Raw genomic sequence first — 20,220 nt, forward strand, 5'->3', positions numbered from 1 at the left:
TCACTTGATTCCCTCAGTGGACCCTCAAGGTCCGAGAGCAAGTCTGAATCTTTAGCTGGCCCAACCTCACCACTCCCTGCCCGGGCCCCCACCCCCGGACGACTCCCCAGTTCCTAGAAGCCGCTAGTCCTCAGGCTCTCCTGTCCTCTCCACGCCCAGCCCCTATTGTTCACCTTAGATGTGGCTTCCTTCGAGAAGGCCTCCCTGAGCCCCCAGTCCGTGGCCCTAGGTTCCCACTGTCCATTCCTGTCCCAGGCCCCCTCGGCCTAGGTCTTCCCCAGGAGGCTCGCCGGCGGCGTCTGGAGTGTGGACAGACCCAAGTCGGCAGCGAGACGGAAGCCTAGTCCATGCGTGGAAGGAGGCGCTGCCCCCGCAGGGGGCTTCGGCTAGGCGGCGCGAGAAGGGAGGGATCGCCTACGCGGGTGCGAGAGAGACAGCGGACTGACAGGCGCAAGGACAGACAGACAGACAGACGCGGCGGGCCTCGCCTCCGAGGGGTGGGGGCAGGGGCGGGGCGGTCCGAGGGGCGGTGCGGAGGCGCCCGCGGAGGCATGCGCCCTGCTCCGCCCCCCGCCCCCGGCCGCTGAGCGCAGCCAGCCGAGCGGCGGGAGCCGAGCGCCGCGGCGGCAGCGGCGCGAGGGAGGGCCTGCGGGGCCGAGCCGAGCCGAGAGGGACGCGCCGGCCACGGGCGCCCGCCACCAGGATGCCCCGGCCCGCGGGCCGCTCCGCCGCCGGCCACCCCCGCGGCCCCCGGCAGCCCGCGCTCGGCTCCGGTGCGCGGGAGCTGCAGCCGGAGCCGGAGGCGGGAGCAGCGAGCTGGAGCCCCGGGCTCCCCAATGCAGGGTGAGCGCCGCCGCCCTGGCCCGATGGCGGCCGGACAGGAGGACCCCGGGCAGGGGACCCCGAGCGGGAGGACTCGGCGGGGAGCTACTGTCCGCGGTGGGTCGGTCACAGGGTCTGTCCTTTGGCCGCGGGCACCGCTTAGGGTTGCGTATCCCCCCAACTTGGAGACCTTCGGGTAACTTCCCCGCGGTCGGCCCCTTCTTCTGGGCCTGACAGCGCCGCCCCCAGGGACTTTGCTTGCAGGAGGCGAGGATGGCGGGTCTGGAGGTCCCAGGCCCACCCCTGCCCAGCGTAACTTGAGGGGCGTCCGGGACCGCAGTCCCGTCAGCTTCCGCTCCCGGCCGTCGCTTGGACGCGCCCTCGGGGCTGGGCAGGTCTGGGGGCCCCACTATGTGGGACCAGTAGGCAGGGGCGCGCCGGGTCTGGCGGAGGATTAGAGGACGGAGGAACCGGGACCGCGGGGGTGGGGGGCGGGCGTGGCGGGCAGGGGGCGTGGCGGGGATGTGGAGACTCCGCGCTGGGAGCTCCGCCCTGGGCGGCGGCCGAGCCGGGCCCTGCGGGACCGATGGACAGCAGCGCGGGCGGAGAGCAGCCTGGGGGCGGCAGCCAGAGCCCGGGAATCCTTTCAAGTTCTGGGTTCTCTTTGTTGCGCAATAGAGCCCTGGGGCCATGCGGCCTCATTGGCCCGGGGCCGTGACGTCACGCCTGAGTCCCGCCCGCAGACCCTGCGGAGGGAGTCTTCTGGGTCCGGTGGGTTCCAGGCGTGTCACACCAGCAGCCTGCCCTGCCATGTACTGGGGGGAGAGGGAGGGAAGGGAGGGTGTCTGGGATCCAAGGGGAGGAGGAAGTTCCGCCTGAAATGCTGCGGGGACTCCTTGAGTGTGATTCGGGGAAAACTTCCCAGCAGGGGGCGGCAACACCCTGCTTGCCCGGGTTCTGGCCCCTGGTGTACCCTGCTCCCTGTGAAGAATGAACAGGTGTGTGATCAGTGGGTCACTGATCACCAGCCTGGAGGAAGGAGGACCCTTTGTTCCCACCTCACTCTGCATTTGGAGACTTGCTATCCACCAGTGACATGCCTCCCCCATGCCGGGACCACCAGCTCATGAATCCACCAACCCAGCTCTCATACCTCCTCCCGGTGTTCCTCTGGGCTCTGAACCTCAGTGTCCCCATGTACAGTGTGGGAACAGCAGGACCTGTCCTGCATGGGTAGGAGGCTCAGAAAGACAACCTCAGCTTGTGGAACCAAAAACCAAAAAGCCTAGTTTCCAAGCATTTTTATGTTTGAGAGGCCAGGATTTTGATGTCAGGTAAGCGGAGTTCAGATCCTGGCTCAGGTGCACAATAGCTTTGGCAAATTGTTTTACCTCTGCTTAACCATCTTTGAAATGGGAATGATGACAGTCCTTCAGAGAAGACCACTGGGGATCTAACTGAGAGGAGTGTGCCTCTTTGAAGGAGGATGCTTCCTGCCTCCACCCGTAGGGCACATTATCCTCTCTGCAGACCTAGCGCCTTTAGATACAGGGAGACAATGTTAGGCTAGACTTCGGCTAGACTTGGGGAAGAACTGGCACCATGAGAGGGTGAGCCAGTGGCTCTACCAGTGAGCAACAGGTGGGCAGGGTGGACTGGACTGGGCCCAGGGTCACAGGTGTCAGACAGCCTGCTTGGGCATCTGAGGGAAGACCTCCCAATCTGGCAGGAAGAAACAGAAGCCGTCCCCCCAGGTGCATGCTGAATCCAGTTTCTATGTGATAAAGATCACTGGCGTCTGCAGCCTCTGGCCCACAGCAGCACACACACACTGCCTGCCCTGGACCCCTAGTAGGCTGCCAGGCACCCCACCTGGCTAGAGGCAGCCCTGTGGTGGCCTCCTCACCCTCAAAGCTGAGCTGTCCCAGGTTCTGGTTGGGGTGACTCTGCATCTGCCTGCAGGTCTGAGGCTCACACACACCTCCAAGCTGAGGGTCTTGGCCCTTAAGAGACAGCCTAGCTTGGTGAGCAGGGAGGCCTTTAGAACAGATATCTGTGTGGCAGGCATTTATTGAGCACTTACTGTATGCCCGGCCCCATTCTAAGCACTACCCCTGGCATAACTTACTGGCTACCCACACGCTTACAGATGAGGAAACTGAGGCCCCGCTGAGTCACGTAACTGGCTGGGGGTTAGCGATGGAGTCTAACAGCTCTTTTTCCGACACCAGTAGTCTCTGCATGCTGAGCTCAAGGAGGTTTGCTGGACACCGGAATGGCTGGTGGAGGGTCCAGTGGGGCCACCTCACCCCCACTGTGGGTCTGAGGTTGGGAGGGGGAGCCACTCTGTAAGCAGAAACCCACGTTTGGGAAGGAAGTTCCCTGGCCCTAGAAGTCCCCCACCCTCCCTAAAAGGCCCTTTTGGGCACTGGTGTGGTAAAGAATAGACTCTTCCTCTGGGTTAGGGGTCTGGGCCGGCCCACGGGAGGGGCACAGAGATGGAAGAGACACATCCTCAGAGGTCCTTTGGTGTCCACGGGGGTCAGGCCACAGGCCAAAGGAACTCTAGACAAGACAAGCAGGGGTGCCTGGCAGCAGGCCCCTGGGGGATCAGTGGCTGTGTGTGGTACACTAGATGTGCCCGTGTGTTGAGGGCAAGAGAATTGCAACCAGTGAGTTGAAACAGGCTGGTGGGTGAGAAGGGCCAGTGTAGGCCAGATACACAGCAGGTCTGCACTTAGCCTTATACTTCTCTGCACTGCCTGCTCCAGGCTGAGGCCAGAGGGCCTACTGTGGATGGCTTCCCATCAGAGGGACCAGCCAGTGCTCTGCACAGGGAGGTGCTTCGCTGGGAAGGAGGACTCACTGTCTGGCCCACTGGCAGATAGAGCAGCCCCCCAACATGCACCTCCTGCCTAGCATCCTGTGCCCCTGGTTCATAGCCACAGGCTGTCCTGGGGGTGAGTTCTGGTCTCTGGGCCATCTACAGTCCCACACTGCCCAAGGCATCCAGAGCACCCACTGTGTGTGAGACCTGGCCTGCCACAGACTTTAGGATGTGGCATCTGTCCACCCCAGCCTCCCCTGGAGGAGGCACCATTGTCCCTGTTTCAGAGGAAGACATGGATGCCGGGACTTTTCTGGGCCACACGGCTAGGATGCTGGAGTTTAGTGTGAAGCCCAGCCGGGGGTAGCACCAGGGCCTGTCCGGGGTGCCCAGCCAGGGAGGCCTGCTGGGGGCTGAGCCGGGTGAAGCAGGCTGTCCCTTTCCAGGGTGAGCAGGAAAGCAGCCATCAGATCACCCCTTCTTCACAGAGGAGGTTTAGGGGGCTCATCCTCCAGGCATGTGCTCCAAAATTTCTCCAGATGAAGTGGGATAAAGTAAGGTGAGGGGCCCCAGCGTGCACTGGCGGAGCCTTGTGTGGGCCTTAGGGGCGTGTGGGAGGTTTGATGGTGAGAGGGCTGGTTCTGGGACAGGGCACAGTGCCTATCTAGGCCCAGCCTGGCTGCTTCGCTGAAGATGTGGGTGGCCTGGAAGGGAGCCTAGATGCCATACCTTGACCAGGAGTGGGTGGAAGTGAGGGAGTGTATGCTCATTGAGCACCTCTGTATACGTCCCTCGGGAGCTGGGGATGTAGGCAAGAGGTCCCAGAGAGTGGAGAGGAGGGCAAAGCAGCCCAGCCCAAGCCAGGACCAGGGAAGTAATGGTGAACTGGGGGACCCCCTCTGTCTCCCACTCCTGGGAGCCCCAAAAGCTCCAATGCCACAGCCAGGGGAGAGTCACTGAGAGCTCTGTGGCTTCCCCCCACCGCAGATGCCAATGGTCCCTGGTGTCCCCGGGCTACCACGTGTGAGGGCTGCTGCTCTGAGCCGAGGCCTGGCTTAAGGAGGATGTCCCAGCCGCCCGCCAGCTCCCATCTGCACCATGAGTGATGAGCGGCGGCTGCCTGGCAGTGCGGTGGGCTGGCTGGCATGTGGAGGCCTCTCCCTGCTGGCCAACGCCTGGGGCATCCTCAGCGTGGGTGCCAAGCAGAAGAAGTGGAAGCCTCTGGAGTTCCTGCTGTGCATGCTCGCAGCCACCCACATGCTCAACGTGGCTGTGCCCATCGCCACCTACGCGGTGGTGCAGCTGCGGCGCCAGCGCCCCGACTACGAATGGAACGAGGGCCTCTGCAAGGTCTTTGTCTCCACCTTCTACACCCTCACCCTGGCCACCTGCTTCTCTGTCACCTCCCTCTCCTACCACCGCATGTGGATGGTCCGCTGGCCCGTCAACTACCGGTGAGCTCTCGGGCATGTGCATGTGTGCACCTGAATGGTGTCCTTAGAGAGGGGGACACATGGGCGTGAACATGGAGACCACCTGGTGCACCTGGGTGCACAGATGTCCTCGGTGTGGGGTGCCACACCTGTGCAGCACAGGGGGCTGCAGGGGCATGCTCATGTAGGTGTGTGTGGGTGTCTAGTGTCCAGTGTCCAGTACAGAAGTGCTGGCGAGAGGGACATGTGACAATGTGCTTACTGGAGGGCTGAAGGAGAGACCCCAGGAGTGACGTGAGGTCCCTCTGTCTTGCCCATGCCAGGCTGAGCAATGCCAAGAAGCAGGCGGTGCACACGGTCATGGGCATCTGGATGGTGTCCTTCATCCTGTCGGCCCTGCCGGCCGTCGGCTGGCATGACACAAGCGAGCGCTTCTACACCCACGGCTGCCGCTTCATCGTGGCTGAGATTGGCCTGGGCTTCGGCGTCTGCTTCCTGCTGCTGGTGGGCGGCAGTGTGGCCATGGGCGTGGTCTGCACGGCCATCGCCCTCTTCCAGACACTGGCTGTGCAGGTGGGGCGCCGAGCTGACCGCCGCGCCTTCACTGTGCCCACCATCGTGGTGGAGGATGCACAGGGCAAGCGCCGTTCCTCCATTGACGGCTCCGAGCCCGCCAAAACCTCGCTGCAGATCACCGGTCTGGTGGCCACCATCGTCGTCATCTATGACTGCCTCATGGGCTTCCCCGTGCTGGTGGGTGAGCCGTGGGGTAGCAGGGGCCTGTCAGGGGGCGTGGGTTCCGGGATAGTCCAGGGCTGGGCCCACTCCAAGCATTAGGTGGCTGAATCCTCACACCCAGTCCCTTCAGGGGTATCACCATTTTACAGATTCGGAAACTGAAGTCCAGAGAGGTAAAATGACCTGCCTAAAGTCAGGCAGCTGGGGTGGGATTTGAACCCACATCGGGTGGCTGCAGAGACCTGGGTCTTTCTGTCACACTGCAGAGGACTCTCCTCTTGTGACCTGAGTGAGGCCCATTTGATGCAGAGGGTGTGGAAGGTGGGGTAACACGCCACAGGCTTCCTGGTGGGTCCAGACCCAGGATGGACAGAGAGCGGTTTGGTGTGGCAGAATCAGCTTTGGTCCTGAGTCAGGAGGCCGAGCAGTTCTTGACTGCTGGGAGTTGGACTCGATCCCAGGGGCTGAGGAAGGCCAAGGTGAGGGCTGGTCTGAAGAAGGCCCCGCCAGCAAGGGTCCACGGTGCACTGGGAGTGCATGGGGTCCTGCCTGTGAGGCTGTGCCCCTGTGTGAGAGGCTAGCCCGAGAATGGCGTCTGGACTCAGTAGCCAAGCCCTCCCACCCATATAGGGCTCCAGCCCAGCCCCTGAAGGGTCTGGAGCTGGACAGGCAGAGTCTAGAGGCAAGGACCAGATGGAGGCTTCATCCCAGCAGCTGGGCAGGGAGTCACTGCAGGACCTGAGCTCCAGAAGGCGACAGGTGAGGTGGCAGCCTCATAGTCAGGGTGCAGCTCCTGGCTACCTGCTGCCCCACCCTCAGGGGGCCCAGTACCCCGCCCCCCATCCCTTTGCTGATAGAGAGAAGGTGCACATGTGAAAACTGCAGAGCCAGGCAGGAACAGCAGTGGGGGAAGGGCAGGGAAGAGGTGCCATCTGCGGAGCCCGCTCCACACTGCCAGCCTGGTAGTGTCTGTAGTCCTTACCTCACCCTGTGGGGTGTTCTTGGTCCATTTCACAGATGGGGAAACTGAGTCCCAGAGACGTTGAGCACCTTTCTGAGGGTCACACAGCTCACATGGAAAAACCAACATGATGTCTGCATTGTGCCCACGCCTGCTTTGATAGGGAACAGTTAAATGTCACTCAGCGTGGGGGAAGGAACTCTCCTGGGGGCAGACGAATGAGGGGTTCCTGGGCAGGGACCCAAGGGCCACCTGGATGGACCCTCTGATCCTCAGAAACTGCTTTGATTTCTGCCCCCCCGCCCCAGGGTCTGAGGCCTAGACCCGGAGAGTAGGGTCAGGGCCTAGGAGGCCACTAGCTATGGAGCAGTGGGAGTGGTGGAAGCATCCCTGAACTGGGAGGCTTGAGACCTGGCTCTCAAAAAGGGGGTGGTGATGTAACCCATGCCCCACCTCCTTGGACAGTCTCGGGGGTGAAATGTGGGAGGGCATGCCCAGTGCGGCCTGGTACACTGTGAAGGGCAGTGCACATATGGGGCTGTGACTGCTCATCTTGGCAGCCAGCAGCCGTCAGCGGGCAGGGACTTCGACCCTCACACTCCAGCCCTTTCCTGCCCAAGAGCCCAGAGTTCTGTCTGTCACCTCCTCCTCCACCCGCAGCAAGTGGACAGTCAGCTCTGCCACACAAATGGGAGGACTGAGGCTGGAAGGGGAAGCCGGGGGATGGGGGTCCTGCCAGGTGCCAGGCCGCGCCCTGTGCCCACAGGTGGTGAGCTTCAGCAGTCTTCGGGCAGATGCCTCGGCACCCTGGATGGCGCTGTGTGTGCTGTGGTGCTCGGTGACCCAGGCCCTGCTGCTGCCCATCTTCCTCTGGGCCTGCGACCGCTACCGCGCTGACCTCAAGGCTGTCTGGGAGAAGTGTATGGCCCTCATGGCCAACAATGAGGACTCGGATGAGGGTGAGGATGGCCTGAGAATGGTCCCCAGGGAGAGTGGAGCCTGGGTGAGGTCACTGGGGTCAGCAGGATAACAGCCATCAGATCCCCTGTGTTACCCCAAAGGTGCCTGAACCCCTAAGGGACCCAAGCTTGGTGTCCCACGGGGCATTCTTCTGTCTGGCCTGGCCACCCCAGGGTTCTGGTTAATCAGATGTTCTGGTTAACAGAGTAGCTGTGGACTCTATTACAGACTGAATGTGTTCCACCAAGTTTCCGACTTTAGGTGTCCCAGTAATCTGGCCTGGGGCTTCTGAGACCCAGGTCCTGTCTCCTGCCTGTAACAGTGTTACCCCTGGCTGAGCCCTTGCCACATTCAGGCAGTGTCAGCTTCTTGTGTCTGTTTAGTTCCTGCCCCAACAGAGGAGGAAACTGGCTCAGTGTGTGACCTCCCCAGTCCCTCAACTAAAAGGTGGCAGAGTGAAGATTTGAACAGAAGACCCCACCCTTCTTTCCTGCTAACCAGCCCCCACCCTGTGTGTGCCTCCAGGGGTCCCTGGGACTCCTGGCCCCCAAGTTTCCATGGCCCTAAGAGTCTACCCTACCCTGCAGAGACCAGCCTGGAAGGTGGCACTCCCCCAGACCTAGTGTCGGAGCGCTCCCTCGACTACAGCTATGGGGGTGACTTTGTGGCCCTGGACAGGATGGCCAAGTATGAGCACTCTGACCTGGAGGGAGGCCTGCCCCAGTTCTACCCTCTGCGGCCCTTGCAGGAGGACAAGATGCAGTACCTGCAGGTAGGGACAGGGCTGGGCCGGAGACACAGAGTGTGCTGGTGGGAGGTACCCTGACCTCTCCAAGGTCTCCCCTTTCTGAGCCCATCTCATGCTTGCCACAGCTCCAGGGCCTGGCTGTCACCCTCCAGAGACAGGCTGGCCTCGGGTCACAGAGCCTAGCAGGTGGACCCATGGGAGGCACCCCAGCCCCGGTGCCCGTGTTGCCTTGTGCTCTGGGAGGGTGTGCCATCTGGTGCCTGTGCTACTTCCTTGGGGCTCAGCTCCCCTATTCAAGGGGTCATCTCCCCAACCGACTCAAGTTACGGATGACAACAGTGAGCCTGCAGGGATTGTCACTTGCCCCACCCAGATCTCACAGCTCCAAACCAGGCAGCCCTGTCCGCTGTGGGGAGGCAGAGGTCCCCTTTTTTCCAGGAGGGCAGCCCAGGGTAACCTCGTGGTCCTGACAGGTCCCGCCCACCCGACGTTTCTCCCACGACGACGCGGACGTGTGGGCTGCGGTCCAGTTGCCCGCGTTCCTGCCACGCTGGGGCTCCGGCGAGGACCTGGCCGCCCTGGTGCTGCCCGGCGGGCCCGACCGGCGCCGCGGCAGCCTGCTGGCCTTCGCGGAGGACGCGCCCCCCTTCCGCCCGCGCCGTCGCTCGGCAGAGAGCCTACTGTCGCTCCGCCCCCCGGCTCTGGACGACGGCCCGCGCCGCACCCCCACTTCGCCCCCCGGCAGCCCGCGCCGCCGTGCCGGTCCCGGCGCCCGCTGCGCCTCGGCCTCGCTGCTGCCGGACGCCTTCGCGCTGACGGCCTTCGAGCGGGAGCCGCAGACCCTGCGCCGCCCGCCCGCCCCACCAGGGCCCTTCCCAGCCCGCGCCGCTGCCCCAGACGGCGCCCAGTCCGGCGGGGACGCGGCGCCCCCTGGCGGTGGTGGCATGCAACGGAGCCCCGGGCCTCACCCGGCCGCGCATGCGCACGCAGAGACCCTGCGGACCGGCCTGAGTGCGTCGTGGGGCGAGCCCGGGGGCTTGCGCGCAGCGGGCGGCGGCGGCGGCGGCGGCGGCAGCACCAGCAGCTTCTTGAGCTCTCCCTCCGAGTCGTCGGGCTACGTCACACTGCACTCGGACTCGCTGGGCTCGGCGTCCTAGGGCTTGCCTGTTCCTCCCTAGATCGCCAGGCTGGCCGGACCGCCCGCGGGGCCAAAGCACCAAAGATGCCACCCTGGCCCGGCCCGTGCCCTGGGCAGGCTGCGCTGAGCCCGCCAAAGGCGCCCAGGCGTGCCAGCCCTCCTAAGGCGACAGGGCAACGGCTCTCTGCCAGCCCTGGGAAGTGGCCGTTGCCTAGAGGGACGACAGCTGCCCTGGACGACCACACTGGGCACGGACCAGCCGCTGGGCAGGGCATTCCGGAGCAGAGTGAGGCTGGGGCTTGGGGAAAGGCGGGCTCTGCACGGGGCAGCTGGGCTGGGAGTGGGGTGTGGGGAGCCCAGGGACAGGGCTACCACTGGATGGAACAAAAGCCCAGCCCTGCAGAAGCCACCAGATTGCACCCACCTTTCCACTCTGCACTGTAGTTGTCACACCTCAGGGGGTGGGGTACGTAGGGTCTCTAAGCACAGGGGTCTTCAGAGCCCCAACCAAGTTCTCTGAGCAGGTCTCCCGGCTGACCTGTTCTGCCTCGGTTTACCCATCCATGATGAGCAGGTGACCATGTTAACTCTCAGGACTGAACAAGTCTCCTAGTCTGTGTGCCCTAGCCACTGCGTGGACAGGGAATGAGAGAGAGTCTCGGGCTCTTCATGGGTCCTTTGTAGGGGCCAGTCTTCAGTGTGTGGCCCCCAAGCCTGAGGCCTCCCACGCTTAGTGTCCCTGGCCCCCTTGGGAACTCTCCCCACCCCCAGCTAAAGCACAACACTCCTGCACCATCACCGTTGGCACCACACCCACCGTGACCACTATTAGTGTCCCCACCCTCATCACTGCCTTCATTGCCTATGCCCACCATGTCAGCCACCTCTGTGACTCCCACCATGAAGATCGTGGGTACATGGTGGAGAGGATTGAAGCAAAGGGGAAGTGGGCTTCCTTTTCTTGGTGCCCATCCCCAACCTGTACAGGTCTGGCCAGAAGGGATCTTGGCTTAGAGGCCTCTCAGATTCTGAGTTTAGGGCCCAGTACCTGGTGAGCACCTTCCTCCACCCTGGGGCAGGGCTCCTCGTTGCTCTCCATCCTGGGCAGACCTTTGGCAGGCCTGAGCTTGGCCATGGGCCTAGGGAGGGCCTGCTGGGTCTTCCATGGAGAAAACCCTAGATTCAGGCTAAGGAGAAGCGCAGGAACAGCTGTGACCTTGAGCTGGATGGACGAGTGAATGCAAAGGCTGTCGACTGTCTCATCCTGTTTCCTGCCTCCATGCAGTGGCCTCTACACATGGAGACCTGGAATGGGTTCCAGGGTCGGCAAGGAGCTGGCCTACACCCTCTTCCCTCCTGCTCTGCAATCTGGAATTGCAGCACTGCCTCTGTGCCTCAGGTGGCCAAGCCTGGCTCCTCACCTTCCAGACAGTTTCCCAGCTCCAGAGAAGCCTCTGGGAGTGGGGAGGATGGGGGGGGGCTGCCCAGCTCTGTCTCAGCTTCAGAGTCCCCTTCAGTCTGGTTGTGGGGTACCTTGCGGAGGATGAACTGGCCACAGGGGAGTAAGGCAGGGCTCCAATCCAGCCTCAGCCGTAGGAGGCCTATCTCGCCAATGCTGCTGTGCCTTCAAGGACCGACATGTCACGTGGGGGCAGAGGTCACCAGTTAGCCACTGCCCCCCTGCATCAGGCTGGCCAATATGTCACCTTGGGTTTTCACTCTGTATATTTCATATCCAATGGCAATACTTGCAGGGAGGCCTGGTCCCCTGAAGTCCCTCCAGTCCTGGTTTTTACAGAATTAAAAAGGAGGGAGGACTCCATGTGGGGGACCCTGTAGCCTGGATCTCCCTCACTTTGTCCAGCCTCCAGGCCTGTTTGCTGTCTTGGTAAGCAGCTTGACCCTGGGTTCATGGGGGGAGGGAGCTCTGTCTTCATACCACCACCCAGCCCAGAGCCAGGGATCCGTTTGTAGTTTTTTTGTCAACTGAGCATTTCTCTTCTGTACAGAATCCAATAAAAACTTCCTATGATTTGCACCAGGTAATCCCAGGCTAGTTTCATGGAAACACCTCTCTAGAGCCTAACAGCACGCTGTCCAGCTACCCCCATACATATCTCCTTCTGGGTTCTGAATGACTCCTCCATGCGCCCTTCCTTTGGGTCTGATTTGCTCCCTTTTCTACGCAAATCCTGCGACCCCACCCAGCGTGTGAGACAGGCTTGGAGCACTGGCAGGATGGGGTGGTGGGATGGGCTCTACAGCCCTAGAGGAAGGAGACGACCTATGGGTTCCCTAGCCCCTGTGAGATTGATTCTGGAGGTGAGAAGGGCAGAGCAGTTGCAGCCGGGCCTCGCGGCGGGAGTGGCGGACCCGTAGTGCAGGGTGACCCGCCCACCCACTGGAGCTGAAATTTGGAGGGCGCGCCCTGGGTCCGCGCTGCAAGGTCGCCACCTGGTGGCCGGAAGGAGGATTAGTGCCGGGAAGCTGAGACCTGGGACCTCCGCTGGGGGGACCCGCTCCCCAGCGTGGTAGAGCCCGCTGGGTTGGGTAGGGGAGCAGGGCTTTCCTCTCCCCGGGGTACGACTGGGACGAGTTTAGCACACGGCAAGGTAGGGGCAGCCCAAAACGAGAAATGTTTCATATGAAGTTGATATTTGTAGTTCAGAAAGATTTACCTAAGCTGGCATTATGAGAGAAATGAGAACTTTCGTGGCATCTTTATACCCATTTCACAAGTTCGCACTCTTTATTCTTAACTTCAAGCTGGAAGAGGAGGTGCTGGGATCTCTTCGTGGGCTCAGAGCAGGATTCCTGTCCTCGACCCCCAGGCTGCCCCTTGCAGGCCGAGACTCCGAGACCCTCAAGTTAGACTCCGAGCAATGACCTCATTTTCTGACGAATAAACCCTCGCAGAGCGCACCAAGAGCTGTCAAGGGTGGTGGGCTCCCTGGGGACCCCAAAGTTCAGGAGGCGGAGACTGCGGGGCCGGGGAAGGGACCGGGCTGCCTGAGGCCGGGCTACGGGCCGGGGGCCTTTTCCGAGGGGAAAGGAGTGAGCTCTCCCTTGAGAGGAGCTGGGGGTTGCTCTAGCAAATCTCAAGCTGGTAGACGGTTCGCGGGCTTCCCACCAGGAGCCGCGCAGGGCGGGGCGTCGGGCGGCCAGGGCGGTGGGCGGAGCATCTCACTGGGCGGGGCTGGAACGCTGAGCTGGCCTCAGGGCAGCAGCGCTAGGGAGGGGGTTTCAGAGAGGGGTTGGATTCGGAGCGCGCGCCAGCGGGTGGGCCGCACAGCGTGCAGAGGGGGTGGGGATCCGTGGAAGCCGAGGGGTGGGCTGGGGGTCCCTCGCCGGCGGGGCGGGGCCTGGGGCGCTTTGTGCCGGTGGGAACCGGGCGTCCCAGGACGGCTGAATGGGCTGGGGCGGGGCAGTAATTCTCCTCGCTGCGAGGGGTCCGGTCTGCGCCGCTGCCGACGGCGACCTTCCCACCGCGCCGCGGCCGCGGGGCGGGGGCGGGCTGCCCTCCAGGGGCCCTGGGAAAGGAGCGCAGCCCGGGACACCCCCTCCCCGCCCCACTAGAGGCTGGGAGGAGAAAGTGGGTCCAGCCTAAGTGGGTAGGGCTGGGGCGGGGGTGGGTTATGTCTAGACGAATAGAACCCGGTGCAACTGTGGCTTCGTGTATTTCCCCGAGTTCGCGGATACGCGGCACGCTCCAGGCCACCCCGTCCCAGGAACAGAGCCGATGACTAGGGTTCTGGCGTTCAAAACAGTCTCTGCGTTCCCAGGCCAGACGAGGGCCCCCTTGAGTCCCAGGCTGCGCCTAGGCCTCACCAGGGCCGCCACAAGCGCAGCCCCGGCCCCGGGCTGTCGGCGAAGCGACGAGACGCCGACTGCGGCGCTGGGACGCTGGTGGACGGGCTGGGAAGACCTCCAGAGAAGAGAAGCCGGGGTGGCGGCGACCGCGAGCCGCCGGCGGCGGGAACAGGGACCCAAACCGCGGAGGCGCAGGGGCCTCGCCTGGCTGGCGCCTCAGGGCGGGAGCTGGCGCTGTCCATGGTGCTGCCACCCGCGCGCTCGTGCACCAGGGGGCAGCGCAGGCCGCCGCCGCCGCCGCCGCCCTCCTCTCCGCGCCGCAAAAGCTGGCTAACGCCGGGCAGACAGCCGCGGAAGCCCGACGGGTACTCGGCTCCGCTGGGGACCGGCCAGAGCCCTAGGGGGAGGGGAGCGGACAAAAGAAATGTGGAAAGGAGGGGAGAACAGGGGAGAGGAGGAAGAAAGAAGACATGTAAAGAGGAGAGAGAAAAAGGGAGGGGAGAAGTGTGCAGCGGAGGGGAGGGAAGAAAAGGGAAGGGAGGCAACTCGAAAATCCCCTCGGAGTCCAGACCTTCGCCCACACGATTACAACTTCACAGCCAGCCAGGCCTTTGCTGCCTCTCCACTTAGAGAGATCGGGGGCCCTTCTTCACTTAGTTGCCCACTGCCCTGAGCTTTCCTCTCCATTCATCCCTCCTTCATCTGGCTTCGTAGAATGCATGGCTCTGATCCCACAAATTCCCACACATACATACACACTCGCTCCTCGCCCCACCCCCAGGCACCCCCGGTCTACCTTGCACCGAGTTCTGAAGGCTTTTCATGTACTTGACGCTGAGCTCCAGTATATCTGCCTTCTCCAACTTGCGTTTCCGGATCTACAGATCCGTGGAAAAGGCTTATAGCACAGCAGCCCAGGTTCCAGGAGATGAGGTTGGGGATCGTATCACCGCCTACCTCCACCACATCCCCGTGTCTCACCTGGTGCGAATAGTGTTTCTCTAACAACGATTTGAGTTGCTCCAGAGACACATTAATGCGCGCCCGTCGCTTCTTCTCCATCAGCGGCTTGGAGATCTGTGAATGAGTGGCAGTAAGAGAGTTGGGTCTCAGCCCTCTTGCCCTCTGCCCCCCACCGCCACCCCCGCATCCCTCGGGGCCCCAGACCTTGCGGAAGTTGCCAGCGGGGCCGCCAGAGCTGCCCTGGGTCTCGAGCTCAGTGCCCATGTTGTCGTAACTGAGCCAGCCAGAGGCGGTGCTGCCTTTATAGGGCCCTCGTTTACATATCAATGAGGCACTCCTGGACTTGCGGAGCCCCACGGGGGAGGGGATGGGAGGGGGACAGACAGGGAAGTTCCTCACCTCTCTCTGCTGACACCCTCCCTTAGCCCAGGCTTCGCCTCCAGGACCCCTTCTCCCTCTCAAGGGACCCGTTGTACCCTTTCTCAGTCTGTCTTTTATCCCTCTCACCCCATCACTTCCTGAGTCTGGGAGTCCCTCCCATGCCCATCCCCTCCATGCCCTGCCCCATCCAGTCTCCCTAGGTTCTGGGCCCCACCACCAGGCCCAGTGGGGGAGGTCCATGAGCCCAGCTGGCTGCAAGCCCCAATAATGACTATGACTGAGCACCGGGCCTTCTCAGGCCTGATGAAGATACGGAGGCCAGGAGCACCCGCCAACGAGGCCTTTCTGGGGGCTTCACGCTCTGGCCTCGCTGGCAACGCTGCATTAGTCGCCCTAATGTCGGGACAATGCAGCGATTTTCTGCCTGTGGCCACTCAAAGCCGGGCGCAGGCCAGGCCCGCGGGGGCCACGCAGCAACATGTGTCCCATTAAAGCGTGCAGCCCGCCCGCAGGGCCACAGACAGCCTCCTTCTGGCTGGGGGCTCAGGACCGGGAGCAATCCTGCACCAGGGTGCAGTCTGGCTCAGGTGCCCGCTGGCCTCGCTAGGACCCATCCGAAGCTGGGGGCAAGCTACAGGCAGCCTCAGGGCAGGGCAGTCAGAATGGCCTCCCCCACTTCTATTCCTGAGTTTCCAGGCTGGACTGGACAATTCAAGCTCTGAGGACCCTTCTCCCCACCAGGGTAGGCATGGGAGTTTATTCCCCTCACTCCTGCCCCTTGGCCTTCTCTGGGTCCCTACCAATGGGAGGTGGAATGCATCTGGGCAGAACACCATTCTGCACATTTGGAGGTCCAGAATGCCAACCCCCTTTCATTATTCAGGCTGTGGCAGGAGACCCAAGGAGCTCAGAGGAGGCACATGCCCCAGGATGGGCTAGGCCCTATGGTAGGACTCCAGGGCAGTGCCGGCTTGGGCTTCAGGAGGATGGACTCCAGTAGCTGTGAGGGATGGGAAGACTGGCGTCCAGGGGAGTCCCTGGGTTCAAACCTACCCATCTCCCTTTACTGGGTTCTCTTGGCTTCAGTATCTTGAACATGTAGGCCCCTATTGCTGCTTGTGAGAGAGATGGGGAAACTATGGATCCAGAAGTTCGGCAGTGGAGCCCTGGTCCCGAGGAATGAACAAATTGGCCTTTGCAGGGCCTCAGTGTGAGGGGGAGGGAAATCGCTGGGCCCTTGTGGGCCACTTCAGCTCCCTGGAGCCGAGGCATCCTCTTCCCCACCCGCCCCCGCTCGGGGTATTGATGGGCCCTGCCCAGTAGCGACGTTCCCAGGAGCCAAGCAGCGTGGAGAATCGCGCCCCGCCCTCCTTTCAGACGGAGACTTAAGCGACAGCGGCTCCGAACAGTTCTTCCGCCCCGGCCTAAGGGCCGGCCGGCCAGATCCCGGCTGGCCCCGACCTGGTGCGGGCGGTGAAGCTGCGGCTGTATTGCGGGCGCTGGCACGCGCCGGGCAGCTTTGAAGCGCCGGGGCTGGCCTGGCCCAGTGGCTTCCGCGCGCTCGCTCCAGCTTGGGGCGGTGGAGGCGCGGTACAAAGGAGCCGCAGGGCAAGCGGGAGGCGCGACCGGGTACAAAGGGGGCAGCCGAGTGTTAAGGGCATTGTGCCGGCCCCACAAAGCCGCTCCCGCGCCCGCCCCCTCGGGGCCAAACTCCGGGCGCCCCGCCGCGCGCGGGCTTCCAGCTGCTGCACATCTGCACAGAGGATGGGCGCGCGCCTCGCTCTGGCAGTTCCTCTCACTCCCGCCCCCGCTCTCGAGTCTTGCGGGCAGCCGGGCAATTTGTCCTCTAATTATGATCCCTCCCCATAAACCGGCGCCCGCGCCTTTCAACTCCAGGGTATTAGCAAACCAATGGCCCTAGGCGCAGCTCTCGCGGCCCCGCAGCGGGGGGGCCGGGCCGGCCCCCTCTCCAGAGTTAGGGCCGCAATAAAGGGGCCCACGAGCCGTCGCCGTCTGCACCCTGGCACCTGCAGCTCCTAGTGCCTCCACTCCTCTCCAGCCCTTGCCCTGAGATCCCGGCTACACTGGGTGGGGCTGCTCACGTGGGTGGCTTAGTGTTTCTTAAGCAGTGGAAAATTGACCGCAAAATGAGCTAATTCGCAATGTTCTGCTTTGGCTGCCGGAGGCGAGGCCGGCCCTGGCGCCTCGGGCGGAATTCGCAGCCATCAAGCTCCGCCCCCACCCGCTCGAAGGGCCTCCGCCTCTGCTGCTCCCCACCCCCACCCCGGCACTGCCCGCTGCTCCCCCTCCTGCCTCGGCACATCCTCGGCTGGAGTCTCCCCGCCTAGGCCTATCGCCCCCCCTTTCCCGGGCTCCCTGCTGTGCCCCCCACCCCCGTCCCCCAGTCCTCGCACGGCTCATTCACCGCAAACAGCCCCCTTGGCCCGTTCCTTGCCTTAAGTTGGCTGAGGGTCGCAAGGGACTCAAGGCTGAAAGGGATCTCCGTGCAAATTCCGTCTCACCTTTTTCTTGTGCTCAGAAACCGCTTCCTCCCCACCCCACGCCTACCCTACCCCCGCCACCCCTTACCCCCAATTCGGGCTCCATCTTCTGGGCAGCCAGTTCCCCCGCTAAGTCAAAGGCAGAGTTTTGCGTTTGGCAAGTTCATTGGGAAAGCTAGATGAGTCTTCATCGAGCTCCTTCTCGGAGACCCAGGCTGGGGCCCCCGGGCCCACTCCCTCCCCTAATCCGTTGGCAAGTTTTGCGCCTGGGCGTCCTACACACACTGAGGCAGGCCGGGCTCCGAGGACGCATGCTGAGGCAGGGGGAGGCGTTTTCCGAGGTGGGGAGTGGGCAGCGGGTTCTCGTCGTCCTCTGAGAGCCAGCGGGACGCGGTGCTCTCCGCCTGCCGACAAGGGCATGAACCAACTTAGAAACGGGGCTTATGCAAGTCAGGATGTAGGCCACAGACTCCCTTTCCATCTTTAGCCTCTGGGATTCCCAGGGGGCTTGGAAAGGAGCACAAGTCCAGGCAGAGCGTTGGGGGGACAGAGGCTGCCCTCTGTTCATTCGGAATAATTCCTTCTATAACTCAGGAGAGCTCTGGCGACTACTCAAAACCCATTGCTTTCTCACGCTGGGGAATTTAAGGTCAAAAGTTACCTGTGCCTTTGTCTTCCCTTCCTCCATTTAGTTTTCTTGACTTTGGCAAAAGAAAGAACGTTCCAGATGCAGCCTCTCAGCCCTGGGTGGGAACCCCTTCCTTCCCGCACCCCAGACATTTAAAGCTACACTAACTGTTAAGTGCTTCAAAGGCCACTGCCAGTGCAGTGACTGGAGGGAGAAATGTGTGTCCCCCTGCACAGATGCATTTCCAAATGGAATGAAGTGATCACTCCGTGTAATTAACTATTGGGACACAGCAAAAGCACTGAAATGACTCAGCCAATTGTCTCCAGATGGGGCTGGAGAGGCAGTGATTGTTTAACTCTCTTTAGCTGTGTTAGGACTCCGAATAGCCCGGCAGCCAAGGGCCCTCCAGGGGACAAAGCCTGGGACTCCTGTGAGTGCATCAACACTGAACCGGGCTGGCCCAGCACAGAGAAAGTGAATTCCGGGAGACCCTCATTGTCCCAGCCTTTTGTGCTTCTCCCCAGCTGGCTCTAATCTTTAAATATTTACCCGGCCCCTTTGTGCACATATGACTTACGCACTTCAGGCTGATGTGCTCATAAATTATGCGTCATTTACCAGACTAGAGAGGGGGGCTCTCATGCCTGGAGCTGGGAATGGCCGGGGCGCGGGGGGGGGGAACTTCTGGAGGACTAGAGCAAGCTGCAGCCACACTGGGCAGGTACCTCCTAGCCTCCACGTGGGAAGTGGACGGGGCAGAGGCCTGTGAGTGACAAGGAGTCCCAGGAGGGCGCTCTAACAATGCCCAACTGGAGGCCCACCTGCAGGGAGGAGGGAGAGGCAGAGTTCCTGAACTGTTTCCTATTTGGGGTCAGGCTAGGACAGGGGCAGACTGTTCATCCCGGAAGCTGGTGTGCGTTGAGGTGCTTGGTTAATACTCCAGCCTTACACCTGCCTCCCACTTGCTCTGAGCATCCCGCCTTCCTACATTTCCTCTTGCTCAGTAAAGCAACCCTGTCCCAGAAAAGGGAGCCTAATTTCATCTCAGCCTGCAGTTTAACTTGGAAAAGTTAACATGGTTCTGAGGGCTCTTAAACAGGTGGGATCCCCGCTTGGGCCCAGGATGGAAAGCCACCTCAGCTGGTGGGTGGATGGCTGGATGGGGGCAGGGAGGCCCTAGAGAGGGATCTTCCTGCATGAGAAAGGGACCCCTTTGTGCTTGCCTCACAGCTCCTAGAACAAAACACATTCAAATGCTTATTTAGAGGGGAGGGGGGTACAAAAAAGAAGACAAGCAAGGCATCCCCAGGCTGAGTTATTTTGCTTTCTTTCTTTCTTTTTTGGTGTAGGTTTGTTGTTCCTTTAGCCTGGGGGATGACAAGCTAGGGTGACACTGGAGAACTGGTGCAGAGTGGATTTGTTTGATCAGATTGCTTTCCTCTCTGGTGGGAAAGCAGGTCTCTGTGTTTGTCTTTCAGTCTGTGTGAAGTACTGTTTCTCTGTGCGCCTGTCCGGATCTCTGTGTGACTTTGTTCCTCTGGGTCTATGCCAGTACATGCACACTTTTGCCTACTTGCCTTCCTCCTCCGTCACTGCTCTGTGAACCCTGGGGCCTGACAGACTCAGCAACTCCAGCGACTTCTAAAAATTCCCCTTCCCTCTGGTCTGGCCCTACCTGGGCGGGGGTTGCCTCTCCTTTTTTCTCCCTCCTCCAAGATGGTACTGACGGAGAGGTATGGTCTAAGAAGACTTGATGGGCAGAGGAGAGAGGGCTGCTCCTGCCCGCCAGTCTGGATTACATGTTACTCTGTGCCCCTCCCCCAGAACAGGGACTGTCCCTGTGGGGTAAATCAGGACCATAAGTCAACATGGAGAGTAGAGGCCAATGGCCAGAAAAGGAGCTTCCTGGGAGCAGCCCTCTGCCCTGGAACCAGACTCACTCCCAGGAGTGAAGATGCAGCGAGCACCCTCTAGTGGCCCTAAGGTGTTCTGGCGATGAGGGAGAGGTCCTGAGTGGGGCAGATGGTAGAAACTGGGGGGCAGTAGCAGGAAGCCCTGGCTCTCAGCCCCCGGAAACAGTCCAGGCCTTCCTTCCCACATGCCACTGCAACTGGGTGACTTTGGACTTTAAAACATTAAATCTCCTTTCAGCTCCCATTAACCAAGTTTGCTCAAAAGTTTTCTGAGCACCATTTAAATGTGATGCTGGCCTTGCACAACATCATCAGTACGAGCCTGTGAAATCAGGGTCCCCATTTTATAGGACGGAGAGACCCATAGAGTTGATTTGCCCAGGTCACAAAGCTG

At 61.7% G+C, this 20,220-nt stretch overlaps 2 protein-coding genes across 3 annotated transcripts; one reads left to right on the forward strand and one right to left on the reverse strand.

Annotated features, from left to right (window-relative positions):
* The first annotated feature begins 590 nt into the window (after positions 1-590).
* GPR153 (G protein-coupled receptor 153) lies at positions 591-11,668 on the forward strand. Of its 2 annotated transcripts, XM_074377568.1 has the most exons (6): positions 593-843; positions 4,637-5,103; positions 5,406-5,835; positions 7,548-7,740; positions 8,329-8,513; positions 8,963-9,796. In XM_074377568.1, the coding sequence occupies exons 2-6, from the start codon at positions 4,748-4,750 to the stop codon at positions 9,644-9,646; spliced, it is 1,848 nt and encodes a 615-aa protein (XP_074233669.1). In that variant the 5' UTR covers positions 593-843; positions 4,637-4,747; the 3' UTR covers positions 9,647-9,796. The 2 variants fall into 2 exon arrangements, with proteins under 2 accessions (XP_074233668.1, XP_074233669.1); XM_074377567.1 differs by lacking the exon at positions 8,329-8,513 and having other exon boundaries at positions 591-843; positions 8,963-11,668.
* A 244-nt stretch (positions 11,669-11,912) lies between these two features.
* HES3 (hes family bHLH transcription factor 3) lies at positions 11,913-17,684 on the reverse strand. Its single transcript, XM_074377569.1, has 4 exons — positions 17,371-17,684; positions 14,419-14,514; positions 14,234-14,315; positions 11,913-13,834 (listed from the first exon to the last, which is right to left on the reverse strand). Exons 1-4 carry the CDS (start codon positions 17,386-17,388, stop codon positions 13,452-13,454), a joined length of 579 nt encoding a protein of 192 aa, XP_074233670.1. The 5' UTR covers positions 17,389-17,684; the 3' UTR covers positions 11,913-13,451.
* Positions 17,685-20,220: the final 2,536 nt, after the last annotated feature.

The sequence above is a fragment of the Camelus bactrianus genome, chromosome 13, assembly GCF_048773025.1.
Source record: "Camelus bactrianus isolate YW-2024 breed Bactrian camel chromosome 13, ASM4877302v1, whole genome shotgun sequence".
Classification (NCBI taxonomy): Eukaryota; Metazoa; Chordata; class Mammalia; order Artiodactyla; family Camelidae; genus Camelus; species Camelus bactrianus.

Excerpts from the sequence above, each read along its gene's own strand:
- GPR153 (XM_074377567.1), top strand. The coding sequence starts at position 4,748 with ATGAGTGATGAGCGGCGGCTGCCTGGCAGTGCGGTGGGCTGGCTGGCA. Across the intron at positions 5,104-5,405 it reads CGCTGGCCCGTCAACTACCG|GCTGAGCAATGCCAAGAAGC; the intron begins GTGAGCTCTCGG and ends TGCCCATGCCAG. Across the intron at positions 5,836-7,547 it reads TCATGGGCTTCCCCGTGCTG|GTGGTGAGCTTCAGCAGTCT; the intron begins GTGGGTGAGCCG and ends CTGTGCCCACAG.
- HES3 (XM_074377569.1), bottom strand. Across the intron at positions 14,316-14,418 it reads AGAAACACTATTCGCACCAG|ATCCGGAAACGCAAGTTGGA; the intron begins GTGAGACACGGG and ends ACGGATCTGTAG. Across the intron at positions 13,835-14,233 it reads CCTTCAGAACTCGGTGCAAG|GGCTCTGGCCGGTCCCCAGC; the intron begins GTAGACCGGGGG and ends CCCTCCCCCTAG.